This window comes from Tenrec ecaudatus, chromosome 15 (assembly GCF_050624435.1).
Source record: "Tenrec ecaudatus isolate mTenEca1 chromosome 15, mTenEca1.hap1, whole genome shotgun sequence".
In the NCBI taxonomy this organism is placed as follows: Eukaryota; Metazoa; Chordata; class Mammalia; order Afrosoricida; family Tenrecidae; genus Tenrec; species Tenrec ecaudatus.
The window spans coordinates 56,730,609-56,750,346 of record NC_134544.1 but is presented as its reverse complement, the minus strand read 5'-3'; the positions used below and the strand labels follow the sequence as shown (position 1 = coordinate 56,750,346).

Sequence of the window (19,738 nt, the reverse complement as noted above, 5' to 3'; positions counted from 1 at the left end):
CATGAGGGAAGGAGGGAGGATACAGGAGGAAAGGGGGAGGGAATGAGGAGCCGACACCAGGGCTCAAGTAGAAAGAAAATGTTTTGAAAATGATGATGGCAACATATGTACAAATGTCTTGACACAATGGATGGATGGATTGTGATAAGAACTGTCTGAACCCCCAATGAAATGATTAAAAAAAGAAAACTTTATAGAAAAGAACCCCCACATACTCGAGTATAAGTTGATCCTAATATCATGCGAGGCACTTAATTTTACCACAAAAACTGCATTTAAAATATGCTGGAAAAACTCAGCTTATACATGAGTCTATATGGTATACTAATTAATACACACATTGAAACCACAGAAAAAGTCTCCTAGGATTTGTAAATCAAGAATTGCTTATGTCTCTACTTATATGGAGCTTTGGTGGCAATGTGGGCTAAGCATTGGGCTGGATCAGCCTTTCAAACTCATCAGCTACTCCCTGGGAGCAAGCTGAAGAGTAACAGCCCCAGAAGCCTATGAAGCAAGCAGCTATCCTCTCTCCTCTAGGTCGCTATGAGTCAGACTACTTGATGGCCGGGGGGTTGTTTTGTACATTTATGAGTGTACTAGTTATCCACTCTGGTATCAAATATATGCCAAAGAGGGGGAAATAACCCAGTATCAAGTACAAAGATATTTTAAGAATTCACAGATGACTTGTGATAAATCAGTAATAAAAGGACTAAAGTTAGCTAATCTGATAAGGGCAAACAGCGGATTTATTTTTTTTATAATTTTCTAAACTACTAAGTCCTTGTATTTGCAAATATTTACTCAAAATCATTCATTTGCTTAAACTCTCAGGTAAATTATAAGCATTCCAGCAGTACTTTTCCTGAGCCTAGTTCAGGACATTAGTAGACAAACTGGTGGGGTTTTTTTTTTCACACTAAAATTCAATTTTAAACGCTCTGGTGTTGTCAGGTAAGTGTAGGAGTGCTAACCACAAAGGCAGGTGTTCAAACTCACCAACTGTTCCTCCGGAGAAACCTGAGGTTATCTGTTCTACAGAAGATGTCCAGCCTCAGGCCCCCTAAGCAGTGATGCTCATTTGCTCTGTAGGGTCAGTCTGAGTAGTAGGTCAATTTAGCAAAATGTACCGTTCTAGGCTGGAGGTTGGCAAACTGTGGATGTCAAGTCATTCTGTACACGTGGCTCTGAGTAAAATTGAAAATTTCTAAAGGATATTATTCAGGTAATGGTGATTTCATTTGTTTATATCTATAGCTCTCAGACCATATTTAAATAGTTGTGAGGGACAGGATTGGCTCTTGCATCTCAAAAGTTTGCCAACCCCTGCCTTGGCTGATAAGAGCCCTGTTGGCATAGTGTTTTGCCTTGCACGGCAAAACGCAAGTTCAGCAGATCCAAACCACCAGTCGCTCCACGGGGGAAAGCTGAAGCTTTCTACTAATCTAAAGAGCTACAGTCTCAGAAACCCCCAGAGACAGTACCATCTGAGTCATAAGTGACTGTATTTCAGGCATGATAGATATATGAAGCAAGATACTCTGTGAACACCAGACAAGCGACACTCACCCAAACTCACTGACACTGGGCCCACTCCAACTTGTACGGACCTTACAGAACAGAGGGAAACTGCCCCCTTTGGATTTGGGAGGCTGGACATCACCGTGGGAGCAAAAGGCTCCTCTTTCTCCGGAGAGCAGCTGGTGGTTTCAAACTGTGCACCCTGTGATTAGCAGCCCAGTGGCACCCCATTACGCTAACCAAGGCTACTGAATGGGACCAGGGGACCCCATGTCTGATTGTCCCAAGAAGTTGTTTCGCGTTGGGTTTTAACGGCTGTCCTGGTGGGGTCGTGGTTGTGTGTTGGGCTCTGATGTGCATGGCCCGCAGTTGGAACCCCCTGTAGCCCCGCGGGAGACAGACTGGGCTTTCTACTCCGGCAAATGGGAAACCCACAGAGGGTCGCTGTGGGTCAGCACTGACTCGATAGCAGTGAGCTTGGCTTCGAAGGCAAGCCAAATGGGCGGGTGGCGGGCAGCTCCGGCATCCCTTTATGCCATCTCTAGAGAATGACAGGCCCCACTCAAATTCAGCTTAAAATTCTATAATTGAATCAGGGATTGGGAAATAGGCTCATCTATAGGTGTATAGCAGACAGGGGGGTGGGGGCTGCCCACTCGCCCTTCCAAAGCAAGGTTTCACAAGGCAGGAGCGATGGTCCTGGTGCTCGCCGGAGAAACGGGCTTTAATAAAGGTTGGTTTTCTTCATGATCCGAAGAAACTCTTCCTCGTTGACTTCTCCATCACCATCGCGGTCGGCTTCGTCGATCATCTCCTGCAGCTCCTCGTCCGTGAGGGTTTCCCCCAACTCGTTGGCCACGCGCTTGAGGTTTTTGAAGGAGATCTTGCCCGTTTCGTCGTCGTCGAAGAGCCTGAAGGCCTTCAGGATTTCCTCTTTGGTATCTTTCTCGGCCATCTTCTGCGTCATCACGGCCAGGAAGTCATTGAAGCTGATCTTCCCGGTGCCTTCCTTGTCCACCTCGGAGATCATCTTCTTGATCTCCTCCTTGCGGGGCTCAAAGCCCAGCGCCCTCATGGCCACCTTCAGCTCCTTCACGTCGATCGTCCCACTGCCGTCCGCATCGAAGAGATCGAACGCCTCCCGGACTTCCTGCTTCTGATCTTCCGTGAGCTCGGGCTTCGGGCCCAGCTTCTTCCTCTGGCTGCTGGACGCCCCAGTGGACTTTTTGTAGCTGGACGCCATGCTCCCTCAGGGACGGTTGCTCGGGCAGCCAGCGCTCGAGCGCCCCCACGCGGCGGGCGCGCGCCGGCACCGTCACGGGCACCCGCCTGCGCTGTGCTGCGCTGGAGCCCCTGTCACCGCGCTGGCAGCGCCCGCAGCTCTCTGCGGACCTGAGCATCCACGGTTCCCGGGGTCTACCACCCACTTTCTGCGAGCTGATGCCTGCGCGGTGCACACCTGCTAGTAGCCACACCTGTCTTCCAAAATTCATGGGGACTTGACTGGCCTGGTTCTTCCTTTCTTTCTCCATCCATGGAACCAGCTCTGTCGATATCCCTTTCCTTTCATCTCAAAAGCATCTTTCTTTCATCTCTTTGGTTCACGGGAAGACTCCTTTGTATCTGTAAGGCAATTCTGAGCCCCAGCGTAGTCACAATAGCTCCTTCCATTTCCACTGCCAGAGTATGCATTCTAGAACGGTCCTGGTTTGGGTAACAGTGCTGCTAGATAGATAGGTAGCTACCATCGGCAGGAGGCTGACTCGTGGTGACTTTATGTCCAGCAAGATGAGATGCTTCCAGTCCTGCATCATCGATGGCCCCAACCACCAGCATGTTTGAGTCCATCATTGTAGTGACTGAAGGCCTCCCGGAGAGATGCTCACAGGTCCTCTAGTTCATCAAACATGATGCCTCCCTCTGGGGACAGATCCCTTTTGATGATGCGGCCACATCCTTTCTCTGCTACTATCCAGAAGGCATTCTTTGGATTATTTGGGGGAGTAGATCCAGAACTTTCTCTTTAGTCTGCTTAGTCTGGAAGCACTGCTGAAAACTGTCCAGAAGTGGTCACCCTGCTGGATTAAAAAAAATTCCAGTGGGGTGGGGCAGATTCCAGCGGCATTTTTCAATTGTGAATTAGGTGGGGATGTACATTTGAGAACATCAATAATTTTGTATTCAGTAATTTAAAGAACTTATCAAACTCCCCAATAGCTACCCCACTCCTTGGAGTTCTCCTTTCTCTCTTGTGGATTATTGTCTTTCCCTTCACGGAGTTAATACCAACCCTAAGCCAACTCATGTTCCCTCGTTTACCCTCCCCTCTTTGGTAAACTCCAGCCCTATGGTCTGAAATTCTTTGTCTTGGGAGTTTGTTTTGTTTTTCTTTATTTTAGTGGTCTCAGACAATAGTTATTCTTTTGTGATTTTTTTCTACTGTGACTCGAGGTAACATTCTCCAGGCTGATTCGTGCCATGAGGTGCTTCACGATTCCACCATTGTTTTAGATGACTGCACAGTATTCCATCGCGCATGCACCAAAGTGTCTTTATCCAGTTTTCTACTGATGGGCGTGAGGGTTGTTTTCATCTTCTAGCTATTGTGAACAGTGCTGCGACGAACATGGCCATGCTTATGTCTGTTTATGTTATTATTCTTACTCCGTAGGGTACATACCCAGCAGAGAGATTTCTGAATGTTATGGAATTTATGTTCCCAGTTGTTTGAAGTAGGGCCATATTGCTTTCTACAGTGGTTGTGCATATGCACAGTTCTACCAGCTCCGCGTGATGGTTCCAAGCTCTCCACACCTTTTCCAGGTTTTTAAAAATTTTATTTAACTTGGCTGCTAGGTGGTATCTCATTGTTGTTTTGATTTGCATCTCTCGAATGGCTAGTGATCATGAGCATTTCTTCAAATGTGTGTTGGCTATTTGTATTTTGTCTTCGGTGAATTGTCAGTTCATGTGCTCTGTCCATTTTAATTGAGTTATTTGTATTTTTCTTATTGAGGTATTATAGTTTTATATAGATTTTTCCTTTAGATTTGCTCCATATTTCTTTATATGGTTGACAACGGAAGACAAACTTTGGGAAAGCATTCTTGAAAGAAAAATCACTCCCTTTCTCACTCAGTGACAACAGATGGCATATTCCAGGGTTTTTGTTCATTTTTGTATCCCCAACATCTAGATAAGTCAGATGAACTGTTGAAAAATGAATGACAATCTTAGTGTTAGGACTTAGTGTTTTGAATCATCAAAATGAAAAAGCAAATGAAACACTCAAAAGATTAGTGCATGATTTTAAAATCATATATTTTAAAAATTAGTCATCAGTTAAAGGATACATGACATGTTTACTTAGGCATATCTCATTACATGTCTCTGAGGATAAATAACATAGTAGACAGAGGCCTGGGCACAAGATTTCTAAAGGCCAAGGAATTTTATGAGATCTCTTATCTTCAAGCCTGATTGCTAACCCACCCAAACCCAAACCCACTACCACTAGGTTGATTTTGACTAATAGTTTCCCTATGTAGGATTTCTGAGGTAGTGAAATGTACAGTCCCCTCTTTCTCCCATAGAGTGTCTGATAGGTTTGAACTGCTGACCTTGAGGTTAGCAACCCAACACCTAACCCACAGCATCACAAGGAATCCCTGTTGCAGAGAGTATCAACTAGAAGTAGACGTTGGGAGGCAGACCCTTATGTAGCAGATTACCCTAGTAGCACAAATACTCTTGCCTCCTCTCATATCTACAAGCCTGAGGCATAGCCCAAGTCCACGATTTACGAAATCTGCGGCCTTGGGAAAGTCACTGAATCTCTATGGGGAAATGTGTCCATTTGCTTTGATTCTTCGGAAAAACAGCTTGAGAGGTTTCTCCCTATGCCCTGAGCAGTTTTCTTCTCCAGAGGGTTTGTTACTTTTGTCCAGTTGATTGACTTTTACTGGGTAAGTTATGAACAATTTGCCCTTGAATTTTTTTCTCTGGTGCTGGGCTGCAACCTGCCCGGTGATTGATATTCACCTTGGAGATTTTGGTCAATAGACTCTGCAAACGAGATGGCTATAGCCTACTATTCAAATGAAGCATCTATGTGCCCCACCTCGTATGCTGGCAGGAGCCTTGCCTTGAGATTGACAAACAGCTAAACTCATCTAAGTTTTATAGCCAAGAAACAGGAAGGAGAAGGATGAGAAGAGAGAAGCAGCGTAAAGAGGGAGTCAAGGAATCTCCTAAAAGATCTGTAACATGGAGCGAAGACTGTCACTCTGAAGATGGTGACAGACCTGGAAGAGAGAGGCCTGTGGCAGAGCCAACAGCAGGGCAGCCAATGGCAGAGGGGCCTGTTCTTCAGGGGCTGGAAGGAGGCCTGTCCTGAAGAGAGCAAGAGGAGCCAAGAAGGATCATCTGTCCTCAGGGTGTTGAGAGGAGGTGGACTTAGGCAAGAGAAGCTAAGTCAGTTGTCCTGCATTGATTGAAGAAGGGAGACTGCCTACAAGCTTCCTGATGATGATCCTGAGTTGTAGTTTGTTGATCTCGATCCCGAGTTATTCCCTGTTGGTTTCTTACTAAACCATGTAACTGTTTGTATGCTCTGTGATTTCTGTGTGGCTCTTGGAATGGATAATGGAGCCCAGCAGAGGGTGAGAGTGCCGTGGGAGGAAAGGCAGCTGGCAAAATTGGTGGTTAAAAAAAAAAAGAAAAAAGAAGCGTAGAGGGATGTCCAACCTCCATCTCCCAGGGATCAACTTGGGGTTGATCCTGGTCATTCTCCTCACTTGAGTCAGTCCAGTTCTGATGCTGGCCCTACCACAAGCTCCAGACTCAGTTTAAGCATCTGCAAAAGGTGTCATAGTGAAGCTTCCCAGTAGGATTGTGCTGTTTAAATGAGCCAATGAACATAGCTACAGCAGCAGCTCCCGAGTGGGACCACAGAAGGCTGGGTAATTGTTCATCGAACCTGAATTCCTCCCTGACATTGTGCATTTCCTTTGACAGCCACTCCTTTGCCCAGATTCAAGCCAAGCTATGATGTGTTGGGAAACACTGAAGGATAGAAGCTGCCTTATATAGAGCTACATTTGGGCCAAGCTGAGCTCAAAGCAAAACAGTTGTCATCGTTTCCAGATGTGTGCAATCAACAGTCGCAACAAAGGGCCACCAAGTGCTCCCTGAGTAGAAAACATCTTAGAGTCAGCTCTGTGTGCTGAGTTACTTTATGTTCATAATCTGCAATTTGGCTTTAAAAAGAAAGAGAAACTTAAACAGATCCTGGGCCTAGCCTTGGACTTGGTCCTCAAAATTGTCATCTCATTTAACTCTTGCCATCATTTCCAAAAGTTGAGATGATAACCACAATGTAGTGTCATTGGGAGCATCAGGCCTCTGGTTTTTCTTCTCTAAACCTAACATTAAGTTAGTGTCTCACCTAGAAAGATTTAACAGGATTTCTAGGATCTTTTAACAGCCGTTCAAAGAAAGAACAGTGGGCTTGAAATTTCCATTTGTTGTTCAGTTCTGCTGCATTCCATCCCCTGCTTTCAACTCCATGGGCCAACTAATGAAAAGCAGTTTGGGCATAATGCCTTTGGTTGGCCTTCGTGAGCCTCTATATAATGCCTGTGAAAGTCAGCTTCATTAGTTTAGAGTCACTTCTCAAGAGCTAACCAGACCAGCAGTAAATAGGAGGCTCTGGAAAAATCATTGCTTCAGAGAACCCTTTTTGTTTTCCCTTTAAAAATTATTGTACCATACTGTCCCAGGTGATATGCAAAATAGCGCATTGATTATGTGTGTGTGTGTGGGAGAGAGAGAGAGAGAGAGAGAGAGAGAGAGATGATTTAAGTCTGCCAAGGAAACTCAACAGCTGGAAGGTGGGGGTGTGGGAAGACGTGCTAGAATTCCACAATGGGGTCTGAGCAAGAGAAAGGACCCTGGCAGCATGGCTATTCTTACTGTTTGGTTTTCCTCTTTCCATGGCACGAAAGAGGTGAGGCTCAGGAGCCTTTTAAAATGTAACTTGCACTCAGCAGATTCGGCAAATTGCAGGTGCCACCCAAGGCAGTCAGGGTGCATAATAAAGTGTCTTTATTGCTGCCTGTTTACTTTCCAGCAAATGCAGAGCAGAAAATAAATGCAAATGCCGGACACTTCTCTTACACAAGCAGGACAAGTGTGTTGGGTGTGGAAGAAGGGGTACCCCCAAACCAACACCAGAGCCAAACTATTTATCCTTGGATATGTGCAGCCATTTACAAGACACGGCCCAGCAGCATGTGTTTTGCAATGCCGGTGGTCTCTGGATGGGAATGTGAAGTCAAATCCAGTGACTCAGCCTGAGCATTTTTTTGGCAAACGCAGGAACAGACGTAAGTGTCCAGCCAAGGCTACAATTTCTTATTCCATGAACCCCAGAAATAAAGAAATACTCCTCTCAGTTACAAAAACAGACTATGTCCTAGCAATGACTTTGCCAGAATCTCACACTGTTTCTCAAATGGTTCGCTGAAGTATGACGAAGGGTAAAGGAGAGATCAAAACAAGACCCTGGGATACAGGTAAGCTTGTGGGAGAAGCCTGCAATAAGCATGAAATGTCCTTATCCTGTGTTTTATCTTTTATTTTTTTAAGTACAAGTTGCCCTCTCCTTCGTACGGCACTTACTGGTTCTATGGCAGCTTTGAAGGCCCTGCTGGTGTGGTGGGTTATATAAGGGCCTGCTCACTGCAAGGTCAGCCATTCGATTCCACCAGCTTCTCTGTGGGAGAAAGATGAGGCGATCTCTGTCCAGAAAGAGGAACAGCCTCAGAAACTTTAGGGAGCAGTTCTACTCTGTCCTGGAGGGTCACTGCAAGTCAGAACAGACTCGGGGCAGTGAGTTATTGTGGTCTGGGTCTTCCCAGTTAACACCTCCTTAGCTACTAACCCAAAAGCTGGAAGGTCAAGTCACTCTAAAGGCCATTTGGACGAATGACCTTGATGAGTATATAATGCATGCGAAAATGGAGCACGGTTCTACTCTGACGCACACAGATGGCTCACCTGACTGGGTTGGCATAGGTCACAACTGGCTTGCGTTTTGGTTTGTTTGCTTGAATCCTGGTTTTAAATGACTGGCCATGGAGTACATTGGATTCTCTCCTGGAAAATGCACATGGGCTTGTTTTATGGTTTTAAGTGTCTCCCAAGTACCAAAGTCATGGTCCTTTCAATCGGCTCCTCTGTATGTGAAAGGAGAATCGATGTGTTCAAACAGTGGTGTTGGTAAAGCACACTGCCAGAAGGATGAACAAATCGCTCAGAACAAAACATGTGAGTTTTAAAGATCAAGGAGAAAATTCCCTTATCTTTGAATTCACAATTCTCATGAACTTTTGGACATTCCTTTGCACATGCAAAGTGCTTGCTGGAAGAGAGGATAAGACTTTGATGTGCTTTCTTTGGATACGCCATCAGAAAGACCGGTGGTTAGAAAGGGACAGGGGCAATGAAAACACAGGACATCGTCATAGCAAACAGATGTCATAGCCATCATGACGATGGCCTCGGGCCGGGCAGCATTTCATTCTGTTTAAGCATCCGAGTGTCATGATTCTGAGCTGAGGCGGCGGCTAACAGCAACAACAAATACGTTGGAGGAAACATGGGCATGGGGCCTAGCGGGGACTAAAAGTCGAAAGTGTTTCCTTTCCCTACCGAGCCGATACCCTTCCACTTACACATCGCCTGAGTTTGAGAATTAAATAAGGGAGAGGAAGGAAAGCATGAGGGAGGGAAGAAAGATTAATGAGCATTTTGAACTGGAGAGGTGGGGAAAATGAAGTGAACTCAACAACACAATGACTGGCTGCTCCTCTTCTCTGCCCAGAGCCCAAGCCAGCCAGAGGTCAGCATTGCTTTGATGGAACCAAGTCCCGCAAAGACACAATCTGTGTGGACATAAAGGGGAACATCGTGGCATTTGTGATCCACTGGTTGTTCAACCCCGTAGGACCAACAGTGTAGGCAGTCTGCAGAAGAGTCCACCGGCATGGATCTCTAACAGAACAACCTTGTTGTTGATCTGTGCCAGCCAATTGGTTCTGATCCATAGCAACCCTACAGATGTACAATAGAAGGGACAATTCCTTTTTGATGACTTCCAATTTTCCTAGATTCATACATTGTACGTGCCGTTCCAAATTCTGATGAACGGATATGTGCAGCTGTCGCTCTTCATTTTGAACTGCGTCGCATGAGTCGATGAAAGTGCTGAGAGCTTTCTTCCATCCACCGCTCATTTATCACTTTGTCTTTCTGGGGCGGCTTGCGCGTTGCTGTGATGCTGGAAGCTATTTGGTATGCCAACAGAGTCACCCATGCTGGACAGGTTTCTGTGGAGCTTCCCGACTAAGGCAGGCTAGGAAGAAGAGAACCACTTCTGAAAAATTGGTTGCTGAAAATCTTCTCAATAGCAGTGACTAGCAGGAAGCCCAAGAGAGGTTTCGTTGGCATTTCCAATCTTTTACAAACTGTATCGGAGCCCCTGGTGGTATACTGGTTACTCACTGGGCTGCGATCCACATAGTCATCTGTTCACAAAAATCAGCAACTCCACGGGAGACAGACCGAGCTCTCCATTCCTGTAAACGGTTACAGTCTCGGAAACCCACAGAGGTTCGCTGAGTCAGGCATTGAAGCCATGGCAGTGAGGGTTTATTAGAGCTTAGATTCTGAGCACCAGATTTGTGAAAGGCTCTCCTTTCCAGAGGAAGCCCTAAATCCCTCTTGGGTCTCCATAGATCTTTCTGACCATTGACTGGCAATGTACAAAGCTTTGCTCTCAGGCAGTGTGTTTGCTGCAAATCCCTTGGCCAGCCCAGAGAGGGGCTGTCTCACTCTCAGGAACTGATCTGCGCATGCTTTTGATGGACATTGGGGTACTCGGACGAAATGATCAAGGGTCATGCTCTAACTGAGGTGGTTGGAAGGCCCGGAAGCAATCTGCAAATATTTATAGTTGGTGATAGTGTATGTAATCTAATCCAGGTCCCTTTCCTGATTATGGAGGCCTGCTGAAACCAGGAGGAATGGATCTGCCATCAGCCATGGCTTTGTGATGAATTTCCTTTGTGTTCATGCTTTATCAGTTAGCTGCTTGGTTGTGAATACTTTGGACGCCATCAGGGCCTCATGTCGATGACCTCCCTTATCCAGATGATTCTATTTTTTGGGGGGAGTCTTTTTCCAGTCTTTGTCCTATCTACAACTTCTTAACAGGGTCTCTATAAAATATATTTGAGCACAGAAGAGTAGATGCATAGAGCTAAAAACTGATTCCAGGATTTATAGGGGATGGGAGGGTAGGTAGTGGGAGAGATGGGGTGGGTAAGGGAATTTTGGGGAATAAACAGTGAGGAAGGTAGGAGGAGGGAGCGCAAGAACTGAGCGAGATTACATAGCTCATGGTAAAAGTGATTCAGTCCCGGGGTTAAAGAAAAAAAGAAAATGTTCTCAAATCGATTGTGGTAATGATGATGCAATTCTTGACATGATTGAACGATGTGAATTATGTGCCAATAAACTGAAATTTATGAATTTGAAGTTTCTGTGTCCCCTTTCATAAGACTGGACTGTTCATTACTCTTTGATTCACTCTCCTTCATTCCACAAGGAGCCTGAAGTTTCAGCATCTACACTGTACAACACGGGCTCAGGGTCTTGACTGCAGCGCTTACCACTCACTAGAAGTTGAAAACTCAAAGGCCGACGGGGGTGTTAGGTAACAAAGTTGAGCCGGTGGGGAGGTATAAGGGTGCAGTTAGGGACTAGCAGTGAAGTGGAGAAAAGGTGTTCTTTTTCAAGACACTGAATTTCAAATTAGAAAACAAAATAACCACAGGCCTTAGGAACCAGGTCTGCAGGCAGTGGCTGCTAGTGTTTCACCCAGTCCTTATGGAGGCTCCTCCTCGGCACAGCTCAAGTAGGAAGAACATTTCTCAGAGAACTGTGCTGCAGGAGACGAACGGAGAAAGGCACAGACAGAGGAAAACGGAAGTCTAGCCTCAAGTCTCTTCTTGCCTAGTTCTGCGTGACTCCATGCTCAACGGAATGAAATTCGTCATCATCCCTATGCTGGGTTTTGGATTCATCTTTTGTCATCCGCAGAGCCTTGTAACCCATGTTGTTGTTGTTAGGTGCCATTGAGTCAGTTCTGACCCATTACACTTGTATGCACAACAGAATGAAACACTGCCCTGTCCTGCGTTATCCTCACAATTGTTCCTAGGTTTGATGCCAGAGTCGCAGCCACTGTGTCTGTGCATCTTGTTGAGGGCCTTTCTTTTTTCGCCGCCCCTCTGCTTTTCCAAGCATGATGCCTTTCTCCAGGGACTGGCCTCTCCTGACAACATGCCCAAAGTGTATAAAGATGAAGTGTTGTCCTCCTTGCCTCTTCCAAGACAGATGTGTTTGTCTTTTTGGCAGTCCCTGGCATTTCCAATAGACTTCTCTAGCAGCGCGATTCCGCAGGGCTCTGTAACCCATTATTCTTTCATTGGTAGATTTTTAGAAGTAGACAAACAGACCTTTCCTCCTAGCCTAGGGTTAGTCTGGAAAGTCTGCTGAAACCTGTTCAGCATCCTAGCAATCCCAAAGCTCCACTGACTGACCGGTGGTGACTACAGCTGACATTCCTGGGCTGGGAATTGAACCCATGTCTTCTCTATGGAAGAGATAAATCTACCCATGAACCATCACTGCCCGCACCCTCGTGTCTTTAGTACCACATGCACATCTTCATTAGAGAGAGGTGCCCTAGCACAAGAGCACTGCAGAGGAAAGAGATCTACTGCGGGTGGTACAATTTGTTTGATTTTTGGCCCTGAAACAATGAGAAAAAAGCAAGTGCTCACCTCGGCAACCTTTTACACCAAGACCTCTTTGATGGCAACGAGACCCCTGTGAATGGCAGTGAAATGAGGGAGCTGAACATCAGAGACCACCCCTGAGGTCCCATGCAGCAAGGAAGACGAGCGAGCTGGGGACTGGAATCTTCAACATGCCCCACAAAAGTCCTGTTTTCAAAAGTCCTGTCCCTAACTCAGGACAGTACAATGCATCAGGAAATTGAAATCCCTGAAGAAGGAAAGTCTTGCATTAAAACAAATTCAGAAAAGTCGATTTTGAATTAAGAAGGAGCTCCCTAAAACAAACAAACAAACATCTCCCTGGTGAAATAAAGATACATTTGAAACTAAGCTTCTGAACGAAATTACAGCTCTGCTGCATTTCAAAGTTTAGCAGCAGCGGCAGCAAACAGAACATCAAAGGGAACCAACAGGTCATTTCAGCCTCTTCCAAAGCAGTCACTTGAAATTCCTTTATCAACAAGTAATCATCTTACAGTTCCCTCCTGCTAAGCCTTTAAATAGGAAAGGGGGTGCAATTAGGGCAGGGGGACATGGCATCGCCTTCCTCCTTTTGCTGACAGCCTCCCCAGGGAGATTTTTCATTTAGATGTTGGTCATGGCTGGCCCTCCTGGTTTCCTTCATGTGCTGCATTGACAAAGTTCTTTCCAAATTCCTTTGGTTTTTGGACCATTCTTATCTGAAATTGTGTGTGTGTGTGTTCTCCTTTTGGTACCAGCCTGGCTTTCTTTTGCCCTGAAATTCAGTGAGAGTGTGTGTGTGTGTGTGTTCTCCATTTGGCACCAGCCTGGCTTTCTTTTGCCCTGAATACTGTGCTTGCGACAAAGCTGAGAGTGGGAACTGGGTCATTTCATGGTGGCATTGTTTTCAATTACACTTCATGCCAAGTGTTTGCCAACCAGGGTGAGTTCAGGTCCCATTTCATTAGTGCCAGTCCACAGCTAGTTATTATTAAATATGTCTACATTTCCTAAGAAGAGGTTTCAGAGTGGCACCTTCAAAAGTAATATTCTAAGGATAGCAGATGGAAATTAAGGGTATGTAGGCGAGGAGAAAGCAATGTAGTTCCCAAATAGAAACTCATGCATTAAGCTCATCTACCCAGTTGGGTAGAAAAAGAGGGAGTATGTCCCCCTACCACAGAGCTGCCCTCTCTTTGTGAATTTATCAATGCTGAATACTTTAGACAGTTCAAATCCGGAAAGATCCTCAGAAAGACGAGGCTCTCTGCTCTCAGAAGGATTCACCACGTCGGAATCCCCCTGTAGGGAACATTAGGAGTCGGAATGAACAATATGGTCTAGGGGAGAAGAGCATGGTGGACATTAGCTTTCCATTGTGCTTCAGACTGTGATCATCATGATTTCCAAACACAGTTAAATTTTAGGGAATAAGACCTAAACTATCCTTTATTCTATGGACACCACTCTCCAAAATAAAGATTTGCATGGAGCCCAGAATGTATAATACCGTCGTTGTTAGGTGCTAATAAGTCTGTTCTGACTCAAAGTGACCTTGCGTGTATGAGAACAAGGTATCGCTTGGTTTTGCACGTTCTCACACTCATTGGTATATTTGAGCCCATCATTGAAGTCACCGTGCCAGTCCTTCTCATTGAAGGTCTCCCTCTTTTTCAAGGACACTCTATGTTACCAAACATGATGTCCATCTCCAGGTAGCATTTCCAAAGTTCGAAAGATGAAGATAAAAAGCAAGAGCATTAAAAATTTTTATTATTAATTAGGAGTTAATACATATATCATATTATTCCACAGTTCAATCATGTCAAGCAGAATTGTACAATTGCTACCACAGTTAATTTCCAAACATTATTTTTCTTCCTGGGCTCCTTGACATCGTCTCCTTTTTACTTTCTGACCAACAATGTACCCGCCCTCCCCAGACCCTTATTCTATTTACTGTCCCTAGAGGTTCATCAGTCCTGGGTTTCATATACCGAAACACAGAAAAACATAACACTTTGCAAGGGTGACCTCCGATGACATAGCCCCTCTCAGATACACCCTAATATGAACAAACAAAAACACAGAAAATGTTGAAAACCAGATCAGGTCCAGCATGTATCAGAGTGGGGATCAACTGACAAGGTTTTTAAGTGTTCAAGTCAGATTTATGTCTTTGATCTTCTTTGCTCTCTGTTTAGTAACCACTAACCTCCCCTCTCTCCCTTGTGGACAGAGGGGGTTCACTGGGGCTTATTTCCTATGTAGTTCCCACAAATGAATCTGGGGTTCCCACTGCCATCCATAGCCTTCTGCAAACCAGAATCTCACAGTTTAGGTTCTGATACTAATCCCTCCTTCAACTTCGGATTATATGGATTCCTATCCTTCAGTGACTGATGATGGTGTGCTTCATCTGTGTGGACTTAGTTGACATCTCACTTAGATGACTGCTTGTTTGGAGACAAGCCTTTAAAACCTTAGATGCTATTTTAAAAAAACATTTTATTAGGGATTCATACAACTCTTATCACAATCCATACATACATTAATTGTATAAAGCACATCTGTACATTCTTTGCCCTCCTTAGATGCTATTTTATCTAGTAGCTAGGCACCATCTAATTTCTTCACCACATTTTGCTATAGCATCCATAGACAACATCATTCTTGATTTTAAGAGCATTCTAGCTATACTTTTCTTTAAAAAATCATATTATTGGGGGCTTCTACTGCTCTTATCACAATCCATCCATCTAGCCATTATGTCAAGCACATTTGTACATATGTTCCCATCATCATTTTCAAAACATTTTCTTTCAACTTGAACCCTTGGTGTCAGCTCAGTTCGCCCTCCGCCACCCTCCCTCCCTCATGAACCCTTGATAATTTATATATATATATATATTTTTTTTCCATGTCTTACACTGACTGATGTCTCCCTTCACCCGCTTTTTAGTTGTCCATCCTCTTGGGAGAGGGTTGTATATAGATCATTGTGATTGGTTCCCTCTTTCTCCCCCCCACCTTCCCTTTACCCTCCTGGTATCACTTTCATTATTAGTCCTGAGGGGTTTCTCTGTTCTGGATTCCCTGTGTTGCGAGCTCCTATCTGTACCCATGTACATGTGCTGGTCTAGCCGGATTTGTAAGGTAGAATTAGGGTCATGACAGTGGGTGGGGGGGTGCATTAAAGAACTGGAGGAAAGTTGTATGTTTCATTGGTGCTATACTGCACCCTGACTCGCTCATCTCTTCCTTGTGACCCTTCTGTGAGGGAATGTCCAATTGTGTACAGATGGGTTTTGGATCTCCACTCCATGCTCCTCCTCATTCACATTGATATGAATTTTTTGTTCTGGGTCTTTGATGCCTGATACCTCATCCCATTGACACCTCATGATCACACAGGTTGGTGTGATTCTCCCACATGGACTTTGTTGCTTCTCCAATAAATGGCCACTTATTTATCTTCAAGTCTTTAAGAACCCAGATACTATATTTTTTGACAGCTGGGCACCACCAGCTTTCTTCACCACATTTGCTTATGCACCCATTTTGTATTCTGTGATCCTGTTGGGAAGGTGAGCATCACAGAATGCTGGGTTACTAGAATAAAGTGTTCTTGTGCTGAGGGAGTACTTGAGTAGAGGCCCTATTTCTATCTCTTATCTTAAATACTTAACATATAAATATGTGTACATAGATCTATTTCCATATCCTTATATATAAATATATTTACATATTACATACCTATATTTAGACCTCTAGAAATGTCCTTTGCCTCCTAATTCTTTCCTGTATTTCCTTTTACTTTCCTCTGGTCCCCCTATCATGTTGAGCCTTCATTCAGGTTTCAATAATTCCTCTCGGTTGGCTACATTGCCCTTGATCAAACACCACTAGGCATCCTATGCCCTCCTCGCCATCTATTTTAGATCACTTGTTGTTCCCTTCTCCCTGGGTTTGTTGCCACCCATTTCCTTTCCCTCACCTCCTCCTATCCCACGTCCCCCCTGGAACCATTGGGCCCCTTGTTTTCTCTTCTGGATTGTGTAGTCTGCCTATCTTATCTAGATAGACATGCAGAGACAATAATAAGCACAAAAACAAGGCAGAGCAAAGCAAAACAACAAAAGAAAAAAACAACAAAAAACCCAAACAGCAACAACAAAACCAATGACAAAAAAAGATTAGCTAGAGTTTTTAGCATCACTTTTTTTTTTTGACTTTTTGTCTGGTATGTTTCTCTTTTTTTTCTTTGCTTCTTAATTTCACCATTTTTTAAGAGATCTTTTTATTAGGGGTTCATATAACTCTTATCACAATCCATACATACATCAACTGTGTAAAGCACATTTGTACATTCATTGCCATCATTCTCAGAACATTTGCTCTCCACTAAGCCCTTGGCATCAGCTCCTCACTTTCCCCCTCCCTCCCCCCTCCCCCCTCCCTCATGAGCCCTTGATAATTTATAGATTATTATTTTGTCATATCTTGTCCTATCTGGCGTCTCCCCTCACCCACTCTTCTGTTGTCCGTCCCCCAGGGAGGAGGTCACATGTATATCCTTGTGATTGGTTCCCCCTTTCCAACCTCCCCACCAGTATTACCACTCCCACCACTGGTCCTGAAGGGATCATCTGCCCAGGATTCCCTGTGTTTCCAATCCTATCTATACCAGTGTACATCCTCTGGTCTAGCCAGATTTGTAAGGTAGAATTGGGATCATGATAGTGGGGGAACATCACTTCTTTTTTTTTTTAATTGGGGCTCCTAAGGCTCTTATCACAGTCTGTACATACATCAGTTGAGCAAAGCACCCTTATACATTCGTTGCACTCGTCATTCTCATAATTCACCTTCTACTTGGGTTCCTGGAATCAGCTCGGTTTCCCTTTTTTTCCCCCCTCCCCCTCCCTCCCCGATCCCACCCCTGGTCCCTTGATAGTTTATAAATAATTATTATATCTTATCTTACACTCCCCGGCATCTCCCCTCACCCGCCTCCCCATTGCCCATCTCCCAGAGAGGAGGTTACACATAGATCTCCGAGATCGGTTCTCCCTTTCTACACCCCCTTCCCTCCTGGTGTCGCCACTCCCACCGCTGGTGTTGAGGGGTTCGTCTGTCCTAGATTCCCTGTGCCTCCAGATCTCCACTGCACCGCTGTACATCCTCTGGTATAACCAGGTCCGCAAGGCAAGGTAGAATTGGGGTCATGATGATTGGGAGGGGAGGAAGCATTCAGGAACTAGAGGAAGGTTTTGAGTTTCATTGTTGCTACACTGAACCCTGAGTGGCCCATCTCCTCCACACTACCCCTCTGGAAGGGGTGTCCAGCTGTCTACAGATGGGCATTGGGTCCCCATCAAGCACTCCCCCTCTTTCACGGTGATGTGATTCTCACCACTACCCCACCTTTGTTGTTGGAGACCTGGTCTCCTCTGCCCTTCACGGTCACCTATGTTTGTGTGCTGCTTCCGTGTGGGCTTGGTTGCTTCTGGGCTAGATGGCCGCTTGTTTGCTTTCAAGCCTTTAAGTCCCCAGACGCTATATCTCTCAGTAGCCGGTCACCATCAGCCTTCTTCACCACACTTGCTTATGCACACTTTCGTCTTCAGCGATTATGTGAGGAAGGTGATCACACAATGATTGTTTTTGTTCCTTTGTGTCTGCTACATGGTCCATTCAACACCTTGTATTCGATTAGGCCGTGTACTTCTTCTCTGTGGCCTTTGTTGCTTCTGAGCTAGATGGCCGCTTATTTGCCTTCAAGCCTTTAAGACCCCAGATGCTATATCTTTTTGATAGCCGGGCACCATCAGCTTTCTTCACCACGTTTGCTTACACACACGTCTGTCTTCAGTGATCATGTCGGGAAGATAGGTATCTTGCAATGACTGTTTAGCAGGGCGAGGTGCTGGGACATCACTTCTTTAGCTGTTGGTTTAGCAGTAAAAAACCATTGAAGTACTAGAAGTTCTTTGAAGAATAAAGGGTAAAAAAGTACTGAATATATATTACCTGTCCAAATCAGTAAAAGAGCTTTATGGCTAAGAAAATTTTCTAAACAGTAAAATGACTCCAAAATAGATCTCTCTTTCTCTCCAACGTGAAGTGTGGCAGAATTAAAAAAAAAACAACCCAGTAGATATATTAACAACAGAATATTACAACATAGAGAACATAAGAATTTGGACAATGTTATAGGTTCAACAGTGTTCCATGAGGCTAGAAACCTGTTTACTTTGAATGCCCTATCATATGATCACATGTTGAATCCCTCCGCCCCCCCCCCACCACATACTGAAGAATCTTACATTCAGCCTTTAAGCATTCTGCATTTCTTTACCAATCTTGTAATTGAGTATCTTGTTCCAGTTGATTTGGGTGCAAGACCTTGAAGTGGTGTGTGACATGGTTAGATAGTTTTCACCATTTGCCGTCTGACACTCATTCTCTGCATGCTTTATGACTTTAGTAAACTCCTCGGCAGTTTGGACTTCATTCGAAACAGTTACTGAATCCTATACATCTTTACGACTAACCAACTGAACATTTTCATCTTCGCAACAGTGAACCCGAGTCTTAAGCACTCCGACCACTTGGGCCATCGGTGGTGTGAAGAGGAACTTCCATTCTGATCTCCAACGGCCATTCCAGAAGTTTTTAGGCTGAAACTGGTGGTTTTCAATACATGCAATAATTCTCTGTTGCCCACCGATAGTTTTAGCATAAACAGGACTGAAGCTGTTGGAATAATGATTTTTCACATAGGCCCTCGGAGCACTGTCACAGGATTCTCTCCAAGACTTCAGGCTTCCATCTACGTTCTCCGGTTGGCAGTCACATGCTTCTTTATGTAAGTGATCAAATCTAAAGGAAATTTTGTTTCTTAGATCTAAAAATCTGCTATTACCCAGGTCACCATGTTCTGTAATTAACACCTGATCTTCATATCCTTCTCTTTTACTAGATGTGAACTGACCCATGTTATCCTGGGCAAATGCCCCTTCCCTGAGGAGATTGTCACTATGAAGTAGTAGTTGGACATCAGTAAACACTTTGTTAAATGCTCCAGGAGGTACATGGGTGATGCATTTAGCAGCTATTGGTAGCTTCTCCTCATCCGACACCTGATTCTCAAAGTCCGTCTTCTTGGGCTCCTGCCAATATGTCTTCCAAGATGGATTTTTCTGGAAGTTCATTACAACTCTGCCTGAGTTATTTTGTCATCAATGGAGGGAGGCATCAATAGGGAGAACACAGAGATAGTTCAGCTATAGTGTAATGTTCATCTGAAATGAGGTGTCTAATTA

At 44.7% G+C, this 19,738-nt stretch overlaps 1 protein-coding gene and 1 pseudogene across 1 annotated transcript; both read right to left on the bottom strand.

Annotated features, from left to right (window-relative positions):
* Nucleotides 1-2,248: 2,248 nt before the first annotated feature.
* CETN1 (centrin 1) lies at nucleotides 2,249-2,767 on the bottom strand. Its single transcript, XM_075533032.1, has one exon. The coding sequence runs from the start codon at nucleotides 2,765-2,767 to the stop codon at nucleotides 2,249-2,251; it is 519 nt and encodes a 172-aa protein (XP_075389147.1).
* Nucleotides 2,768-18,748: 15,981 nt separating this feature from the next.
* On the bottom strand, nucleotides 18,749-19,627 carry LOC142427470 (F-actin-capping protein subunit alpha-1-like; annotated as a pseudogene).
* Nucleotides 19,628-19,738: the final 111 nt, after the last annotated feature.